Source organism: Pleuronectes platessa, chromosome 21 (genome assembly GCF_947347685.1).
Source record: "Pleuronectes platessa chromosome 21, fPlePla1.1, whole genome shotgun sequence".
Classification (NCBI taxonomy): Eukaryota; Metazoa; Chordata; class Actinopteri; order Pleuronectiformes; family Pleuronectidae; genus Pleuronectes; species Pleuronectes platessa.
Genome location: NC_070646.1, coordinates 10,105,193 through 10,124,405, shown reverse-complemented (window position 1 = coordinate 10,124,405; position 19,213 = coordinate 10,105,193). Strand labels below are relative to the sequence as shown.

The 19,213-nt window shown below is 42.8% G+C and overlaps 3 protein-coding genes and 1 non-coding gene across 5 annotated transcripts in view; all 4 read left to right on the top strand.

Moving 5' to 3' along the window:
- Positions 1–3,037: 3,037 nt before the first annotated feature.
- On the top strand, positions 3,038–7,396 carry LOC128427325 (retinol dehydrogenase 13). The gene is made up of 7 exons (XM_053414412.1): positions 3,038–3,226; positions 4,471–4,589; positions 4,671–4,826; positions 4,907–5,011; positions 5,136–5,348; positions 5,478–5,579; positions 6,878–7,396. Exons 1-7 carry the CDS (start codon positions 3,162–3,164, stop codon positions 7,198–7,200), a joined length of 1,083 nt encoding a protein of 360 aa, XP_053270387.1. The 5' UTR covers positions 3,038–3,161; the 3' UTR covers positions 7,201–7,396.
- Positions 7,397–8,639: 1,243 nt separating this feature from the next.
- trnae-cuc (transfer RNA glutamic acid (anticodon CUC)) lies at positions 8,640–8,711 on the top strand. Its single transcript has one exon. It is a non-coding gene; the product is annotated as a tRNA-Glu (tRNA).
- A 1,869-nt stretch (positions 8,712–10,580) lies between these two features.
- decr2 (2,4-dienoyl CoA reductase 2, peroxisomal) lies at positions 10,581–14,966 on the top strand. Of its 2 annotated transcripts, none has more exons than XM_053413697.1 (10): positions 10,581–10,824; positions 11,118–11,219; positions 11,322–11,390; positions 11,962–12,013; positions 12,112–12,247; positions 13,041–13,165; positions 13,437–13,530; positions 13,608–13,712; positions 14,260–14,448; positions 14,662–14,966. In XM_053413697.1, exons 2-10 carry the CDS (start codon positions 11,119–11,121, stop codon positions 14,694–14,696), a joined length of 906 nt encoding a protein of 301 aa, XP_053269672.1. In that variant the 5' UTR covers positions 10,581–10,824; position 11,118; the 3' UTR covers positions 14,697–14,966. The 2 variants fall into 2 exon arrangements, with proteins under 2 accessions (XP_053269672.1, XP_053269673.1); XM_053413698.1 differs by having other exon boundaries at positions 14,260–14,512.
- An 895-nt stretch (positions 14,967–15,861) lies between these two features.
- rab11fip3 (RAB11 family interacting protein 3 (class II)) overlaps positions 15,862–19,213 on the top strand; it is a 30,738-nt gene continuing 27,386 nt past the window's right edge. The window contains exon 1 of the mRNA XM_053413555.1: positions 15,862–18,763. Coding sequence (XP_053269530.1) covers positions 17,108–18,763 — 1,656 coding nt within the window. The 5' untranslated portion in view covers positions 15,862–17,107. The remainder of the gene's footprint in view (positions 18,764–19,213) is intronic.

Below are 19,213 nucleotides of genomic sequence, written 5' to 3'. Positions count from 1 at the left end.
CTACTGGTCCCACTAGTCAGCTCCTTCATTGTTCACCGTCTCCACCCTCTGGCAAACTAATGCGCTCACGTGTCCCGGGTCCTAGCGCCTGGACACTCTCCCTCATCCATCCACCCATCCGGCATCAGTGCGCACACGAGCTTCTCCAACTTCTGATTCATGTTTTTCAAGGAACAAGCTGCTCCTCTGCTCTCTTGCATAATTCAACAGCTTATGGCCTCCGAGTAGTTGACACTGTGACTTTGCCAACTGTCCCTATATTAGCTAACAGCGAGGCAAGACTTTGAATTCATTCACTGCCCTGGCAGCTCCCCCTTTTACTGTACATGTTTAACCACAGGCCGCCTGCCAGACGTGTTGGCCAACTAGAACAGATTGGAGACAAAAACAGCATCAACATGACGGGGATCAAATCAGTGCATCATTGCAACGGCAACCGATTGGATGGGCTGGGGGCAAAATGATTAATAGAAAATATTCATAAAGAAAAATCAATGATAAAGACTTTGACTCATGTTGTTTGCTACTTTGAAATGAATCCAGACCCCAAATATATCAAGGATCAACTTCTTTTATACTTTTTCTCTATATAACTTTCTAGTCATACTCTTTCCCCATATTGCCCCTAAACCCAAGTGATAGCCACACCCAGGCTGAAATATAAGCTGTTGTTTTTCTTCAGTCCGTGATCTGGAGGAAAGGATGAATGAGGCCAGAGCGATCTGATCTTTTTTGTTTCCTGAAACAAAATCGTTTGACCCGCGGGCTGTGTTTATCCTTCTCAGGGAGACGGGCAGATATTAAATAGCTGCATCCTCAGCACCTCTAAGACATTTGGGTGTCTCACACAGCACACGGCTTTTTCGAGACCAGCGGGCAATGAGGCGAAGAGTTTCCTCTGGGTTATCGTGGGAACAGAGCTGTCATAAATCATAGTGAAGGTCAAGCACGGTCGGCTGACAGCAGAGAGCAGCAATGGTCAAACACACCAGGGGGACGTACCTCTGAGCTGTGAACAAATAGAGCAGCTCTGCTCCTCCTCCTCCTCCTCCTTCTCTCCCATCCTAACTTTCTCAAGCCACCACTATCATGTCCTAGTTCTTACTTTTTTTTGTGTCACCTCAAGTTTTCCACCTCTCGTTGGCCTCCTTTCTTCACTGCTCCCTAATTCATCTTCGTGTACAGTTCTCTCTGTTCCTTTCACATCCCAGCTGCTCTATAAACTGCAGTGTCCTGTGAGTGGGTGGACGGGTGGGTGGCGGCATTTACATAGGGCCTCAAGTGGGGTTTCTTAAAGTTTGAAGAAGAACATGGAGGAGATTGAAAAAAGTTCTTGTGTTTTACTTCCTGTGTGGAAATGTAACAATTTAACTGCAGGGGCGCCCGTGAGATTATAAACAAGATTTAATACTACCAGAACAGCCATAAAACCCCAACTAATACATCCTCAAATGTCATGTCTGTTGATGAATAATAGAGGCTCCTGAGATTATTATAGGCACAGGTGGGAGGAAATTGAGTCGATCCAAAGTCATTTAGCAGATGGAGCACTACTGCAATTCTCAGATACATCCCTGTATGAATATTAGATTATCTCCCCAAAAACCTCTCACAGTCAGTAATCAAACCAATCCTATACCCTCGCAACATTTGCTATGAACAGCAGTTATTTGAAATTGGAACCTTGATGGGGTTTTTTTCGAACATGTGCAACATTTAGGCAGAAGAAACCTAAAGTGTTGAATTCTGAAGCTGTGCAAAGCAGCAGCCCACCCTCACCTCTCTGGGCACTGGTTCATAACAGCCCCTTTCTGTCTCACTTAAGCCCTCCTCTCTGCTGCCTGCACTTTCTCCTTTTTCTGTCTCACCTGGCTCCCCGATGGCAGAATGACTTTGCACCAGCATCAGCAGAGCAATTTCACACGTTTTTCAATTCCAACTCAGCCACACCACCGTCTTCATTCAAATTTGGCATTTGTTTGAAATTATATTTTCAATATGTGATATTTGAAGCCAAATGCATGAAATATAAATGTAAATGAGCAATCAAGTGGGTTTAGCATTGCAGTTATGGATTTTTTTTGAGAATATGGTGTCTATCTCAAAAAAATGATATCAGATGCACAATGTTCTCAGAGCAAACAGCACCCTCATTCATTTTAAAAAGCAACAGTGCACATAAATTATATAGGTGTATTGATGAATTATAAAAGTGAGAGAGGAAAAGAAACAAACAACAGTTTGGCACAGATTTTCAGAGAAGTAATTGAATTACTCTTGATAAAAACATAGCATTCTGAATTTTTTATATAGATTTTTAAAGTTTCAAGAAAGGCAAGGCAAGTTTATTCATAAAGCACGAAATCAGGCACGAGGGAATTCACAGTCTGTCACAGAGTCACTTAAATACATAATAATAATACACTCACACTACATTTAAAAGAAAATATAAACAACAACAACAAAAAAAACATTTCAGAGTGCTTTACAGTCAAGTAAAAATGATTTTAAAATCTATCCTCTGGCACAACTGAGTGACGCAGTGATTAAAGGAAGCAATGTAATGTGCTCACATTGTTAAGACCACACTGAAGAAAAAAGTTATCAAATGTCGAGACTAAAGTTGTAATTGAGAAGAAAGTTACAAAAATAAAGACCTAACAACAAAGTCATATATTTTAATAAGTCGATATTTTGAGGATGAAGTTGTAATTTAAATTAAAAGAGTTCAAATACTATGAGAATAAAGTTGTGACTCAATGCGGACAAAAACACAATATTATGAGAATAAAGTCGTAAATGAATAAAAATAAGTCGTGATATTATAAAGACAGTATTTTTTATTAATTTATAATACTTAACGAATAAAGTTATAATTTATTATTTATAAGTCTTAATTATATGAGCGTAAGTTAAAAACAGTTCCACACAAATTCGACTCAACATATCACACAGTTTGAACATGGAACTACGTTTCCCATAATGCCAATGGGAATCCTCGGCCGTTGATTGGTCAGGATGAGAGGATGACGTGGAAAGAGTGCGCGTGTAACCTTGCGGCACAGCAGCGCTGCTCAGGAGTGGTGTTGTGAAAGCAGCTGTAGAAAGATAACAGTGAAACAACTGGATGGTTTATTTAAACTGAACATCCCTGTGGAGCCATGAGCAGATACGTTCTCCCTGTGTCTTTGTTCGGGACTGTGGTTGGCGCCGCTGTTTTACTCAAGTGAGTGACTCCTCATGAAGAAGGGACTGTTTACTTCTTCATGTGATCATAATGCATTATAACTAGTGAAGTTCAGGCTCAGTTCAGTGTTTAACGCTTATATCTGATGTAAACAACAGACAAGTCCTTAACGTTCAATTTACGTAAGAATTAATCTATCTATCTATCTATCTATCTATCTATCTATCTATCTATCTATCTATCTATCATAATATGCTGTTGTTGTAGTGGAGTGTATTAATGTGTATTGTCATATGATCTAATGTGACAAGTGTGTACTGTACAGGATTATGTATTTCTTTTTAGTTGTTGCACACTCTTCAGAGGTGAGTAAGCAGAGCAGTGCAGTGACACAGAGGATGTGTGGCCGTGAATGAAAAGATGAGTTTTGAAACCTGATGGCCTGGTGATAAAAAAGTCTAGTGGTGCACGTCCGTCTGTTCTGGAGGGTAACAGACGGAACAGACTGCATGCTGGATGGATTTGTTCCTTGAAGACGCTGCGTGCCTTCTGTCCTGAATGGCCGGCGGTCTGTTTCCTGTGATGGGCTTTGCCATCTTTACCGCTCTCTGTACTGATACGTGGCTGTGATCAGAACAGGTCCCATACTCATAGTGTTGCACGTTGAGGAAATTATCTGTGACAGAATTAAGAAAGATATAAAAATATATGTTTTGTCATTAAACAGCTGGGTTAACCTGTCACTGGCAACAAGCACAAATAAGCAGTTTACTCCTACATCACCCCAAGTTTACAGTGTGGTGATTTGATTTGACACATAAATATAGGCAAGGCAAGATAATTGGAATAATGTGTTAAAGTTTCCACACACTCATGGTTCTCACGTGTGTGTGTGTTTGTGTGTGTGTGTGTTGTTTAATTCATTGCCTTTTACTGGTAATTGAGTCATGCAGAATGCAATAAAGCATCTGTTCAGTTTAACAAGGACATTGTTTCCCTCCCACTGGTTCAGCTCCAGTAGAACCCCCTCCCTGTTAACACATTACTTTGCCGTGTTTTTTATCACAGTGTATTTCCAACTAATAACATACACAAGTAAATACTATGTGACCAACTCATGAGCAAGACAAAAGAAAACACACAGAAAAGAGTTTGGTGACATCAGACTAATCTGGCTGGGTCTGATCAGCCATGTATTGATATTGCCTTTTGTTTATATTCCAAAGAGGAATATATGACACCTGGTGCGTTAATAAGTCACTTTGTTTTATTTCCCCCCACAGGAGTCATGTGACCGGAGGCCGGTGCCCGAGTAACGCCACCATCACTGGAAAGACTGTGGTGATAACAGGAGCCAACAAAGGCATCGGGAAGGAGACGGCCCAAGAGCTGGCCAAGAGAGGTGTGCAGAAACCATCATGTCACTCTGATTTGTTGTTTTTCTCTCGCTAATACACTCCTTTCCCATTCCCCATATGGTCAGGAGGGCGGGTCATTATGGGATGTCGGGACATGGAGAAGTGCGAGGCGGCCGCGAAGGAAATCCGAGGCAAGACCCTGAATCCTCACGTGTACGCCTGTCGCCTCGACCTGGCCTCCATGAAATCCATCCAGGAGTTTGCGGAGAAAATCAAACGAGGTGAGGCGACAAAACACTGCGTCAATAATAGAAATAGAGTCAGTTACAGTTTGTTGAGTGTGAGCTTTATCGTCTTGCAGAGGAGCAGAGAGTGGACGTGCTGATAAACAACGCCGGGGTCATGAGGTGTCCAGCATGGAAGACAGAAGACGGATTCGACATGCAGTTTGGAGTTAACCACTTGGGTGCTTACTTTGAAAACAAGCAAATCAAATCAAATAAATCCAAATTGTCTTTACATTCCGATAAACTCTCTACTCGCTCCATTGCTGTACCTAATGTCGATCGTTTTGCTCTCCCTCCATGCAGGCCACTTCTTGTTGACAAACCTTCTGCTGGAAAAGTTGAAGGAGTCCGCCCCCAGCAGAGTGATCAACCTGGCCTCGCTCGCCCACATCGTCGGAAAGATGGACTTCGAGGACTTGAACTGGGAGAAGAAGAAGTTTGATACCAAGCAGGCGTACTGTCAGAGCAAGCTTGCCAATGTTCTGTTCACCAGAGAGCTTGCCAAGCGATTGCAAGGCAAGTCTACTGGCTGCCGCATAAGTGGGCATGTGTGGGAGGGAGTACGGCCTATGTTCTTGTTTGTTACTGGCCATTGGATATATATTTTCGAACAATGCTTTGTGTGTGTGTGTGTGTTTGCAACAGGCACAGGAGTCACGGTGAATGCTGTACACCCAGGCGTTGTTGCCACCGAGCTTGGGAGGCACACCGGCCTGCACCAATCGCAGTTCTCCAGCTCCGTGCTCAGTGAGTATCCGGCTTTCTTACTGGATCCTGAATTTAGAGAAATCAATAAATCCGGGGAGGTTCTACTCGTCTAATACATATGCAACACTCCGCTTCGGCTGTGCACACTATGATGTGTGGCATTGTCCTCAGTGAACTTTCTATCTGTATAAATTAGAATGATTCAAAAATAACTCACCAGGTTTCTGTTATGAAATGCTCCTACCCACTGAACTTTAGAACTACAACTAACAAGTGGGATGGTGAAGAATTCAGATTCAAATATATAACGATGTGTGTGTGAGAGAGAGTCGAGGGGCAGGAGAGGATTGGGGGGGCGACTCTGAATGGTAGACCATGTGGTTTAGGAGTTTAGTTCCAGCTTTAGTTTCAGCTTTAGTTTCGCTAGTGGCCGGGAGTCGCCCACCTTTGATTACGGGGTGATAACCTTTTCATGTATATGTAAATGTCACGACATAGAGCTGTCCCATTCCACGTCCAAGATGGTTTGAAACACTAGGTGGCGTTATGAGCCATGTTCAACCTATAAATGTCAATTTTTTAAAAACATATATTTGGTGATAAATGTGATTTTTAGAACCAGCTTTAGTGTGTTTTCACCAAAGAGCAGTAATACGATTTAATAAACGTTAAAGTAGCAAAACCACAAGTCAGAGTCCTGTGTTGAAATCGAGTGTTGTTAACAAAATGCACTAAACGTATTACTTTGGTTTGACATTAAAGTAATGTTGTAATTATTTGAACCGCTTGTTATTTATAAGCCCATCTTAGCTTTTGTATGTAAAATCTTAATGTGCAAAGTAAATGTATCAATTCAAAACGGCAGAATATCAGCACGTTGTATTGGGGACCACAGCCGCTTCTCAGAAAAACATAAGTTGGATGAAACATGAGAAATCTGAACTCACCTGTACACCGCTGCTCCCAATTGTGTTGCTGCTACAGCTTCTCCGCACACATTCCGGGAATGGGTGAATGGATTTGTCTTTTTTAACTCAGCACTGAGGATATTTTTAATTACACGATGCACTCTGGGGTAATAAACATCCTCCGCTGTGGAGAGGATGGAAGTGTTTGGGTGTTAAGAACATTTACAGTCACATTATGTGTGAGTCGGATTTAGTAAACACACGTAATTGATTTAAATGTTTCACTTTGTTATAGACCAAAGAAAACCACACCTATCCAGTTTGTACTTGAATAGTGATTTACATTTAAGTAATGTATTGAAGTACTTGTATTTGATCAGAGTTTTACACCATCTAACCTCTTTGTGGCCTCTTTAATCCCCTGTACAGGTCCCTTTTTCTCCTTGTTAGTGAAGAGCCCAGAACTTGGGGCCCAGCCCAGTGTCTACCTGGCCGTGTCAGAGGAGATGGAGGGTGTGACGGGACGCTACTATGATGTGATGACAGAAAAGGAACCAGCGCCGCAGGCCCTGGACGAGGAGGCAGCTCACAGGCTGTGGGAGGTCAGCAGCAGGCTGGTGGGTCTGGAGGAAAAAGGACAGTGTGGCAAGTCCAACCCTCCAGCAGGAGGAGAGAATGAAGCTGCACAGACAGATCCAGCACAGACACGTGGACAGAGCCCAGGACCAGCTGTCAGTGCTGTGGGGCTGTAGGTGTCCTCTGCCCTCTGGGCCAGCTGGAGATACTGAACCTCTGTGACTGGAGCTGTGACTCGAGCTGCCCCCTGCTCTGTCTGCTAACTTTCTGAATGTGTGATTCTCTGTTTAATGGCAGTCTTTTTCACAGGCCTTTATGTTCCTGCATCAGGAGATTTTCTGTGAAACATGAAAGATGCTGCTTTTGGGAATAGACTCAGACTCGTTTTTTGAAGCCAGTGCCCAGTTTCTATTAGATTATGTATGGTTGGCGAGGATGAAGCTGAAAGGGAATTTGAAAAAATCGTCTGATCTGATAGTTAACAAAAAAGACAAGGAACAGTTGGATGAACATAGCAGTGAATCAAAGAAATCACAACTTCTACCCATGAATATTTAAACCACGAGTGTTAAACCTCCAGCCTCAGGGCTGAATACAGTTTATAAATATAAAAAAAGGCATCTCAGAAATACTAAAACTTTCTCATGACAGCAAAAATCGTTTCTGCAAAAGGAGAAGATAACATAAAAGAGGAGACTTAACACGTCCTTCAGGATGCTGCTCTGGCTGTATGCCTGTCAGGTCACACTCAGGGTGAAGGAGACACATGTTACCGCTGTGTCATTGCCGACAAGATTAATGTCGCCTGTCAAGAAAAGAAAGCTAAATGTGGAATGTTGCACTTTCCAGGAGGAAGGGACAAACATTTCCTGTTAAAGTAAAATAAACCTAACTGTGTGTCCCAAGTGGTGTTTGTATGGGCAAGCAGTAATAAAGGCTTAGTTTGAGCTTTAAACATGCAGCTATATGAATGAATAGAAAAGACAACTGATTAAGTCAACACTCTCTAACACTTGCTAGTAGCTACAAGAAATTGCTATTAGAAACAAAAAAACATTTTCAACTCTCACTTCTGAATTTGTTGCAAGGGAGAAACAAGTGAGTCTTTGCACAGCGCTCATAGCCCCATGGAGGAGTCCCATGGAGGAGGATCAGGATTTGAGCAAGCTGTTTTCACTGTATTCTGCCATGAGCATCCTCATAATCCTCATCTGATATCAGACACCTTGTCACAGAGAAGCAGTTCCCTTCCACCACAGAGGTGCATGTGTTCAGTAATGTAGTGTGGCTTGTGAGAGGTGTTTCTGTGTATTACATACAAAATGGTTATTAAGTGTTTCTTCTGATGAAACAAGCTATACATTTTATGGCACATGAACGATTGAACCCTTCTTTGTGGACATGCTGTTTTAGATGTAGTGGGAAGACAGTAAGTATCATAGATGCGATATATAATCATTAAATCAAATTGAAGGGGGACAAATGTGTTTAATACATTCCGTCATTAATCCCTCATAACATCTACAATTGAAAATATTTTTCAGTTGTTTTTTAGTTTTTCTCTTTTACTATCTTTTACGTATAAATTGTAAAGTGATCGTGAAGTCGACAACCTTCCCTGGTGGTCTAGTGGTTAGGATTCGGCGCTCTCACCGCCGCGGCCCGGGTTCGATTCCCGGTCAGGGAACTACGTTTTTAGTTTACATCAACATTTATGTAATAGTCTTACTGTCTTTTACTGTTATTATTGTTGTTGTTATTTTTATCATCGTTATTATTTGCTTGGTACTTCTCATCCAGTCGTTTCAGAAACAATTGATTTAGTTAATAAAAGTAGGGCCCTTTAAAAGAAATTAGTTCTCAGACAACTTGACCTTATTGTAGAAATCCATCCCAGGAGACATGGCCTGATTTCCTCGCTGCAGACGGATCTGCACATTGATCTGTAATGCAGCTCCTTTACCAAACAATGATATAAAAGCCAACAAAGAACAACTAAACATGAAATGGTAAGTAAGACCTTTGTCAGTAAAAGCTGTTTTCTGGGCTTATGGGCCTAAGCGTGCATTATCATTATCTTTAATGCGCCCCTCTGTTTTTTTCTTGTTTATGACTCTTGAAAAAAACAAATCAAATTACAGAAGCACTCATGTTACATTTCCGATCCTCTGGAGCGTGGAGCTGGCAGCCGTGCAGCCTGTAAGTGCGCAGGAAAATAACCGGTCCTAAAGTCATTGAGGGATCCATTGCATAGGCAGGGCTATTTTTTTTCCAGCAGTAAATCCCAAAAGTACAGATCAATACGAGCCATTCTCTGCTCCAGTGCACACTGATCGGCCTGCGAGCTGAAATGATACACCTTGGATCATTTATTCCAGTGTTGGTTTACCAGAGAGGACCCTTAGAGCTGCCATCCTAGAAGATGATGGCTATTGGAGATGAGATCCAGAATGACTGTCTGGGTTTTAAAAGACATTTACAATCCCCTGAGCTTGTTGTTGTCTGATCTGATTTAAATCACATCAATCCTGACCTCTAAAGTTTACAACTTACTCTGTAGTATGTCTTTTAACTGTGTCCTATGTGTATACCCATCTACTACTCACTGTGCCTTAAACAAAACGTAAACACGTTTGGACTTGTGTTCTTGAACACGCACACACCAGAGGGACTTCATTGCCCATAATGCATCACCGAAGGATGTCAAGGAATGTAGGGGTGCATTCATGTGCTCCTCAGAAGGTCCCAATTTCCCAAGTTGGAGGTTAGAATGTGGAAAAAACATGGACGCTGTAAACAAAAGGTGTTTTTTATGTGTTGAGAGCGTTTAATCAACACCTTGACACCACTTTTTGTTATTTATATAAAAATGAAGAGCAAAGAAAGGACTGCTGTACTACTACTGTTAAAACATGGAGGCCTCCAAAGAGGACCCACTCCCTGGTGTAAATATAAACAATTTAAATGTAAAGATACGGTTGCCGAGGCAGATAGATGCACTACAAATTAAGAAAACATATGCAAATCTAAAAAAAACATGTGCCATTTAAGGAAACAACTTTATCGATTTGACGGCACATTCGCCACAAAAAGTCAAAACACATGCAAATACAGAAACGTACCTCAAATTGCAAAAATAACACTAGAGATGGTGATGGAACTTCACAAAGTATTCAACTACAGACCGGTTCACCACGTTCTTGAGTCCCCTGGAAACATTTCCGGCGTAATTTTTCAACTTTTTGCAGCATCTTTCTGTATTTGCATGTGCTGTGACTTTTTGAAGCGCATGTGTCATCATCAAATTGATAAAGTTGTTTTCTTAATTTGCAGGTGTTTTCCTAATTTGTATTCGTTTTCTTAATTTGAACTTTTTTTCATAATTTGCACATGTTTTTTTCTATTTGCACTTGTTTCATTAATTTGGATGATCACACACTAGTGAAAACATCACTATGAGTACTTTACATTCAAATTCTGCAAATAGATCCCTTTCACCTAAATCTTACACACTGAACCTTTAATTTACCCAGTTGGGAACTCATTTTCCCCGATTATTCCGACGGCACGTGAATGCAGCACATAGCGTCCAAAGTACAGTGAGCCCGTTTCTTATCTTCTTCAACTTTTCTCTTGGTTCGAGAAAGAAAGACGCTTCGTGGGGGGAGAATAAAAGTGAAGCTGCTTCCTCGGGTCTGTGTCACTGCTCCGTGTGCAGGTGGAATTTCATCAGAGAGGAGCTGGACCTGCTGGATTGTTCCTCAGTGCTACGACAACAACTAGCTTCTTTGGTGCAGCAGGTAACACACACACACACACACACACACACACACACACACACACACACACACACACACACACACACACACACACACACACACACACACACATGGTTGTTCTAGAAACACCAGTACAATACTTTGGCCTTTTCACTTTAACTTCAGTATCCTGATATTAAAGGGACAGTATTGGCTGCATATATTTGTTATGTACAATTACAGTTGAAGTAATTAAAGTATAAATCAACTTCTGGTTTTAGTTTATAGTTATGCAAGTGTGTCTGTGTATATTTACCTTGTGTTGATGTTGTCAGCATGGCAGAGCCACAAGGAAAAGGAGAACTGCTGCCTGAAGATGTTTGCACGGACGACTGCCTGACGTCATACACACACATCTACAGTCCAGATTTACTGAAGTGAGCATCAAAATGCATTTCCCTTCATTATCATCTACTTTGTACACAATAACTTTTTTTTGTAAAATCTAATTATTAAATGAGGATTTTTGACTTTTCCAGGGACCAGGTTGCTTTCATCACAGGTGGGGGATCTGGCATAGGACTCAGGATAGCTGAAATCTTCATGAGGTGAGTGGGGGTGCCCGCTCGTTATTACCACAACATTCTCAGATTGTTTCTTTTCTCTTACATTGGTAATTGTATAGTGCAAGGATCAATCGTTGAGATGTAGAGTCAATGCTGTGGCAGCATTATGTCATCGCTAACACTCTAAAACAGGCAAATGTGAGCAGGATAGTTTGCAGGTGCACTTTATACCTTGTGTTATCAGACAGTCAGACTTTCGTCATTTTGCTTGTGTGACATAGTTGAATAAAATACTCATGTGTCAGAAATAGTTGCCCTTTAATAAAACCATCAATACCTGACCTTGTAACTTTATTTCCTGGCATGTAACACATTTGCTACAAGGCTTACTTTCCCCTTTAACGTTTTCCCTCCTGCCTTATTTTTAGACTTTCTATTCTCTGTCTTGTTCTCACCCTCTGCCCTACTTGCTGTGTCAGAAGTTACTCGGCTATCTCCCTTTAAGCCTCACCTATGCTTGTATTCATGTTCTGGTCAACACAATAAAACACATTCTCTTTGCTGTTGTTTCTTTGCTGCTCCACAAAGTGATATTGTTTTCTATGTCTTGTAGGCATGGCTGTGACACGGTGATTGCAAGCAGGAACTTGGACAAACTCAAAGAGGTTATTCCAGTTGCACAACGTCCATTAAGTATATTTGTTAAAACATGACTAGATATCACTGGGTTTTCCTCGTGTTAATTGACTGTTTGTTTCCTCAGGCAGCTACAAAGCTGTCTGCTGCATCAGGACGTCGCTGTATCCCCGTGTGTGTGGACGTGCGGCAGCCGGAGAGCATTGCAGCCGCTGTGGATGAGACGCTGAAGGAGTTAGGTCGTATTGACATCGTCATTAACAGTACGTGATCTCTTCTTCACGTGTTTAAAAAATAACGTTTTTCCTCTTATGTGATTTATGTGTTTGTGGCACAGACTGTATATAAAGATGGACGGTATGACAGCTTCCCAAAAGTGAAAGTGGGTTGACCGACACCTGGTGGCTGGCTGCAGTATAGGTCATAAAGTCCTGCCTCCTCCATGTTAATAGATTGGACATAAACCAAACCAAATCAAAATACACATCAAATAGAATTGTCTATCATTTAATGTAGTTTTTATCAAACTGGTGTATGTTCAAGCGCTCATTTTCCTTTAAATCTGGTTTTAATTAGTTATTTGATGCTTTAAAAACAGGGTGAAACTTCATTTTGACTTTAATTGCCGGATAGTGGGAGGAAGTGGATAGGCTCCTCCCATCTTTTTACACAGTCAGTGTGGTTTGTGATGGCTGCAGTCTCCCCCATTCATTATCATTCTACAGTGCATCCTGCTAACATGATTGCAAATACATCTTAAGGTGTCTTAAGCTTGATTGTACTTTGAACAACGGTCTAGTGTCAAGGTTTTGGTTTAGTCATTAACTTTTCTGACTTTTCTTTATTCTCAAACTGTTGCATCACTTCAAGATTATCAGGTGTAAGAACAAACTCAGATAACCTATGCATTGTGATGCCTATTATATTTATGAACCTCATAAATTATGATATACGATGCAATCATAAAGCCTTAATGAAAGATTACCCTCTATCTGTTTTTTTTTATGGGAATTATCATAGTTTTTGGATGTTCAGCTGTGTCCTAAATGTTGACAGATGCTGCCGGGAACTTTCTCTGCCCGGCGACCTCCCTCTCCTTCAACGCCTTCAAGACTGTGCTGGAGATAGACACTATGGGTACATTCAACACCAGCAAGGTGGTTTATGAGAAGTGGTTTAAGGTACAATACCTGTTTGGTTTTTCTGTATGATACAATAATTTTAATTTACTTAAAGTTAAGAAGCTATAAGTATTGTTACTACCCCAAGTGGATAAATAAAAATACGTTGTATGGATTTAACTTTCTGCAATACCCTCTGATCACCAGTAGAGGTCACTAAAGATCTGAGTGCCAGCTGATAACTGAACAGGAGTTGAACTCTGCTTTCTGGAGCTGGTTTGATCATTTACTCGTTGCATTGATTCCGAGTCTACCACGTCTCTGTATGCAGGATCATGGCGGCAACATTGTAAACATCTCTGCAACACTCGGCTACAAGGGGCAGGCCCTGCAGGTGCATGCTGGCTCTGCTAAGGCTGCCAATGGTAAGAGCAGTTTTATCACTATGAGACAGTTTCAAAACAAGAATCTAATGACGTGTGCGTTCGCTCCGTGTCCCCAGACGCCATGACCAAGCACCTGGCCGTGGAGTGGGGGCCCAGTGGTGTGAGAGTCAATGCCGTGGCACCAGGTCCTATCTCTGGTACAGAGGGATTCCGCAGGCTGGGTAAATTTAATTGTTGCACATAAAACTTGTGATCCTTTATTATAAACCATGACTCTATCTCTTGCAGTACATACGACAACCCCAGAAACAGCAGTCATTTCGAACCTTGCTTAATGACATTGAATTTACATATTTGTGACATGGCTTATGTAAGATTGTGTGTTTTATTATTAGATGCTTCTTTATTTCTTGCTTCAACACTAAAACCATCAATGGTATCCCTAATGAGAGTCATTCTGGCAAAAGACAGAAATGATATATAAATGGTTATGGTTAACCAATAGAAATGGTTAATTGGCCAGCCTTTGCTTCTTGAAGTGGTAACGGTACAAATTCAAACTTCACATAAATGCAACCTAAACATTTACAATGCAGTAGTAGACTGTAAAAACAATTGAAAACTCATACTGTTGAAACTTTTAGAACCCATTTATAGTAACTTAGACGAAACAGTTGCTCCTAGGGAAGGTGTCTGAGATTGAGAACCTCTGATGTGAGTTAAAGGGTCTGAGTATGGATTTTTTTTCTCTTCCTCTAAATCCGTCAGGTGGTCCAAGAGGTGAGGCCGCTGGCGCCTTCCAATCCATCCCTCTGCAGCGAGCGGGCAACAAGACGGAGATGGCCCACTGCACTCTTTTCCTGGCCAGCCGGGTGTCCTCGTATGTGACCGGAGCCATCCTGGTGGCGGACGGCGGGGCCTGGCTTACCTCAGGCAACGACGTCTCCATGATGCTGGGTATAGCCTCCTCTAAATCCGCTAAACTTTGAACACAGGTTCTCCTGTGCTCCTCCTGACCCAGGTGTGTTGGAGGAGGTATAGCTCGAGGTCCATGTGGAGAGACAGAATGACTGGGAGAAAAGTGGGAGTGTTGCGAATTGGGTCATATCAAAGTTTTAAGAGTGCGGTGAAACCCATATTAATCCACTTGTCTCTCTTATTTTCTTTCAGGTTATTGGTCACCTGAAAAGAAAAGAGACAAGTAAACACGGAAGACAGAGTGATTTAGGGGCCATGTGCAGTTCTGATATGGACAGTGTTTGTGGTTTATCTCACCACTGCTGTCTTAAGAGTGTATTTCTAAGTGGCTGAAGGTGTCGAACACTAACATACTGTACTTACTGTGTTATACGTGTGGGTTTTTCACCCACTGCAAAGCTGTGCTTTATCATCATGCATTCCATGTTTGTCACGTTCCAATTTCATGTGGCTTTTCCTTATCTCTCAACTACTAATAAAGTTGTATTATTAGGTAATGATGACTACAGTTTCCTTTAATTATTGGAGGCAAATCAAGAAGGTTCTTGGTTTGAATCCCTGATCCTGAAAATGATACTTTTACATAAAAACAGTTTTCCTGATATTTCCGATTTTTATAATAATTTTTTTAGAAGAAATACTAGACCCAAATTTGAAAATCCTTCAAATCAGACAAGAAATAAAGTTACATGAGGAGTACAACCTAAATCTGGGGCTGTAAATGGGCCACAACACAGAGGACCCAATTACATATCCAACATCCATGCTCAATTCCTTAGGTCATTCCTTGTTTACTGTTAGCTGTAAGTGTATAAATATTAGTTTTAAAGAGAATAAAAACCCTTGATATACTAAATACTATAGCTTTATAATATAATACTGTCCAATAAATTATATAATAAATTGCAGCATGGAACTTCAAATCTGGAGATGGGCAATACTGTTAAGAGTCAGTTGGGGGCGCCAACACATCACAATAGCAGCCATTACAACACTGTTTCTTAAAAATCCACACAAGTTGTCCTAAAATGAAATATTGGTTTATGCTAAATCAAGAGCTATTAGAATTAAGACAAACGACCCACTTTAATACAGACTGTCAGTGGTGACCGCGAAGGGGTTCACATCCACGCTGCCGATGTGCCACTGAGCAAGGCACAGAAATCCGGCAGCCCCTCTATCTGACCCTGAGCTTTGACCCCGTGAGAAGGGGTGACTCTGACACGTGTCCACAGGTGAACGCTGTAGGTCAGCACGGTTCAGCAGGTGCCAGCTGTTGATGGTGGAGCGCGGTGATACTGCGGGAGGTTTTCTACGCTTGCGTGAAACGTCAGCGGTGTGTATGCGGCTGGAGGAGGAGGAGGCGGCTGGAGGAGGAGGAGGCGGAGGATGGGTCACTGCTGATGCTGATGCGAGAGCTTTCCTAGTCTGTGATCAACATCGGTGGAGCTGCTGCCTGCGACATGACGGAGCTGTTCGGGCCGATCTAACGCACCTTTCCCTCCCTACCGGGTCTCAACGAGGGTCCGCGGGGACGAGGCGTGCTTACGAGACGAGGAGAGAGAAGAGGGGCTCTCGCCTCGTCCCTCCTCCGGCCTGTCTTGTGACCGACACAGGTGGATTTGCGGCTGGAAAACGGCATCGACATGGAGACGTAGTACTGGACTGCGAGGGAGCTGGTCGACCACGCCACTACCCAGCTAACCAGCGGGACATTGGAGCCGACCTTCGGGTCAATTTCCCTCAGAGAGACGGGCGGCGGGGGTTGGACCGTTCTTCGTGTTAGCTTGCTAATAGGCTAATTCCGCTAGCTAGTCGGTTAGCGGCGGTGGGATGCTCGAAGGAGGAGTTAGCGTCCGTCGCTAGCACGCGTTCATTCGAGGATACACAGCTGTTTATTAAACCACCTGGCAACGGAGACATTTAACATTAACGCTCCGACTTGAGGTTCACTCCACTTCAACGCACAGCGCAGCTCGTCTCCTCGTTAAATGAGCTCCCCATGAGTGAGACGAAATAATCGGCTAGGAAAGCTAATGTTGACAAACACCGGTGACTTAGCGTCATCAATTAGCATCGTTAAGAACCGTGTAGTTGGCAGAGGTGCGGCCACTCGTGATAAGCCGCTCAGCTGGGAGAGACCTCACCCCGGTGATTGTTAGCGGCTGCCGGGCAGAGGTGAAGCATGTTGACTCTGGATGTGCCGGAGCTCAAACACTCGGCAACAGCCAGGAGAGGATCAGCCATGACAGAGAGGGACACACACACTTTGACAACAGTACAACATGCGGTAAGGCCGTGAGACTAATATGACCTCTGAGTTTAGGTAACGTTCTTGTCCGCACGTGGGAGGCGACCACTGATCTTAAAACAACAAATACGACTTGTTAGTTAATTGCCTGATTTGACTTCGTTTCTAAAACAACCCGCCCTTTTTAAATCTTTTATGTCATCACAGCACCTGCCAACTTTTTTTAATGTTAGACAACGCTTTTAGTAAAACCACATATTTATTTCAAGGTTCCCCTGAAAGGGTGTAGGGCCTTTTTTTAAACATGGCATCAAAGTTAAGGAGCTGGATCTCGACCGCAGTGAGATAAGACATCACCAGCTTCTCTGAGGTCTGCCAAGGGGAATAATGGAACCGACCATGTTGTCTGGCCCTCTGGGGCACACACAGTGGGAGTCAGACCAGCCATTTCCTCTCGGATTTCACACCCTGGATTCAGACAACGGAGGCATGCTCTGTCCAAACAAGAGTGGCCAGACGGGTTTGGATTTCAGAGACAGTGACCGAGATCACACATCCCAACAGAGTGGAGAAGCCGAGGTTTACCAGGACGAGCCCGGGGTGGAGCTGGGCAACCTCATAGATATCTCTGATTTCTCTTGTGGAGATTTGCAGTTTGAGGCCGACCAGTCCGCACTTTCCAAAGCTTCTCTCCATAGTCCTCGGCTCGGGGACTTGTCTCCTACAGAAAAACCTGAGGCACCTGATGAAATCAATGACTTTACTTTATCATGGTTATTTACTCCAAACCTCACTGATGTGGTGGGAAAGAAGTCTGCCTGTGAGGAACTGAATCTGACACAGGAGGCCCCTCTGGAGGGCTCACATGCCCTCAGTAGTCAGGGCGAGCTAATAAGCCTCAGTGTACCTGACTCTCCATTGAACATTTCCATAAGGACCAACACAGGGGATCCTTTTTCGTTGGTAGAGCTCCTCAAAAGTGAACCCATGTGTCTCCCCCTGGAGTATTCAGGTGACTTCAACCCGCTGGGTGTCAGTGAGGAGCTGGTCGACCTGTCACAGGAGGAGCAGGCGGGTCTCCCTGCCTTACAGAGCAGGGAGACATTGTCACCTGAAACCAGAGACAACGGTTTATTCCCTGATGATCAAGTGACTGATCTGCATGTAACCAGTAGCTCTACAGTTCAAAGTTTGCCGGAGAACTGCCTGTCTCAAAACCCAATCAGCACACCACTGGAGTGTATCGAAGGATCTGTGCCTTTGTTGGATTTAGAGGTTCCAGATTGTGACGGCGGTCTGCACCTGTGCGTGGCCAGTCCTGCCTCGGTTATCTGCACAGTTGCGCCGGTGCTACATTTATCAACAGAGGAGTCAGAGGTGGAACACGAAGGAGCTGCTGTAATAAGAAATCTGACATCTGAGCAACAAGGTGACAATGACTCATTCGCTCCGGGTTTGTCAGCGGAAACTTCATCACTGACTGTGCCTCTGGCTGAAGATGCCTTCACCCAGGGTGATTTCACCAGTGAGAGTTACTCTTCGGAAAATGTTTCTGAGGATTTGAGGTTGGACAAAATTTGCTCTGAAGCCCAAAATCTGCCGAATGAGGCAATGGCTTTGGATCTGTGCTTGACTGCTGATGAGGTCCATGACGAGGAAACCTGGGACTTGAAACAACAGGAGAGTTTACAGTGTGGAAGTGATCCTGATCCAACAACTGAACAGAGGGAAGAGGAGAGTATGATCGACTACCACCAGTTCGAGGAATCAGATTGTCATGAAGTAGACTCTATTGATGTTTCAGTTCAGGACTTTGACAGTTCTTCTCCTGACGCCGGATGGACTAGTGAGCAAAATGTGGAGACGATTTCCCTCTCTAAGATGGTGGTAGATGACTCACTGCCAATGGTTTCTGCTGTGAATACAAGGGAGGATGATGTCTCCCCGCTAAAAGATGTTTTTGATGCTTTGGACCAAGATGGAGATGGCTTTGTTCGGATTGAGGAGTTTATGGAGTTTGCTGCTGCTTATGGGGCCGATCAGGTGAGATCATTGTTTTTCTGTTGATGACACAGTTTTTTGTGCAGGCAGCTGCTGGGTAATGCATGCTGAGTGAACTGCTGTGTAAAACCATATAACGCTCCATATACGTAAATGATTTACCATTGATTTGCTGCTGAAGCTCAGAGAGCTTCCTGAAAATACTTTTCTAAATTAAATCAACTGAAAATCATCTGGGTGAGGCCACTATCTAGTATTTAAAGCTGTTTCGGATTCAAATCCCTTTGAAAGTCACTGTTGATAGAGGTGAATTTAGTAAAAAAGCCAAGGTTAATCTTTAAAAAGTCGGAAAATTATTATAATTTTTCAATATGCATTTTTATGGGTTGTTCGATGCGGATCTTAGAGAGTAGATATATTCTGATACAGACATATCTGCTTCTATTCAACTGATAACTATAAATATAAAGAAAACATATATACTCCCAAATA

Bases quoted from the DNA above. Each gene is read 5' to 3' on its own strand.
- LOC128427325 (XM_053414412.1), top strand. From the start codon at position 3,162: ATGAGCAGATACGTTCTCCCTGTGTCTTTGTTCGGGACTGTGGTTGGC. The intron at 5,349-5,477 runs GCAAGTCTACTG...TGTTTGCAACAG, and splicing joins GCTTGCCAAGCGATTGCAAG to GCACAGGAGTCACGGTGAAT. The intron at 5,580-6,877 runs GTGAGTATCCGG...TCCCCTGTACAG, and splicing joins GTTCTCCAGCTCCGTGCTCA to GTCCCTTTTTCTCCTTGTTA.
- decr2 (XM_053413697.1), top strand. From the start codon at position 11,119: ATGGCAGAGCCACAAGGAAAAGGAGAACTGCTGCCTGAAGATGTTTGC. The intron at 11,220-11,321 runs GTGAGCATCAAA...TGACTTTTCCAG, and splicing joins TACAGTCCAGATTTACTGAA to GGACCAGGTTGCTTTCATCA. The intron at 13,166-13,436 runs GTACAATACCTG...CTCTGTATGCAG, and splicing joins TTTATGAGAAGTGGTTTAAG to GATCATGGCGGCAACATTGT.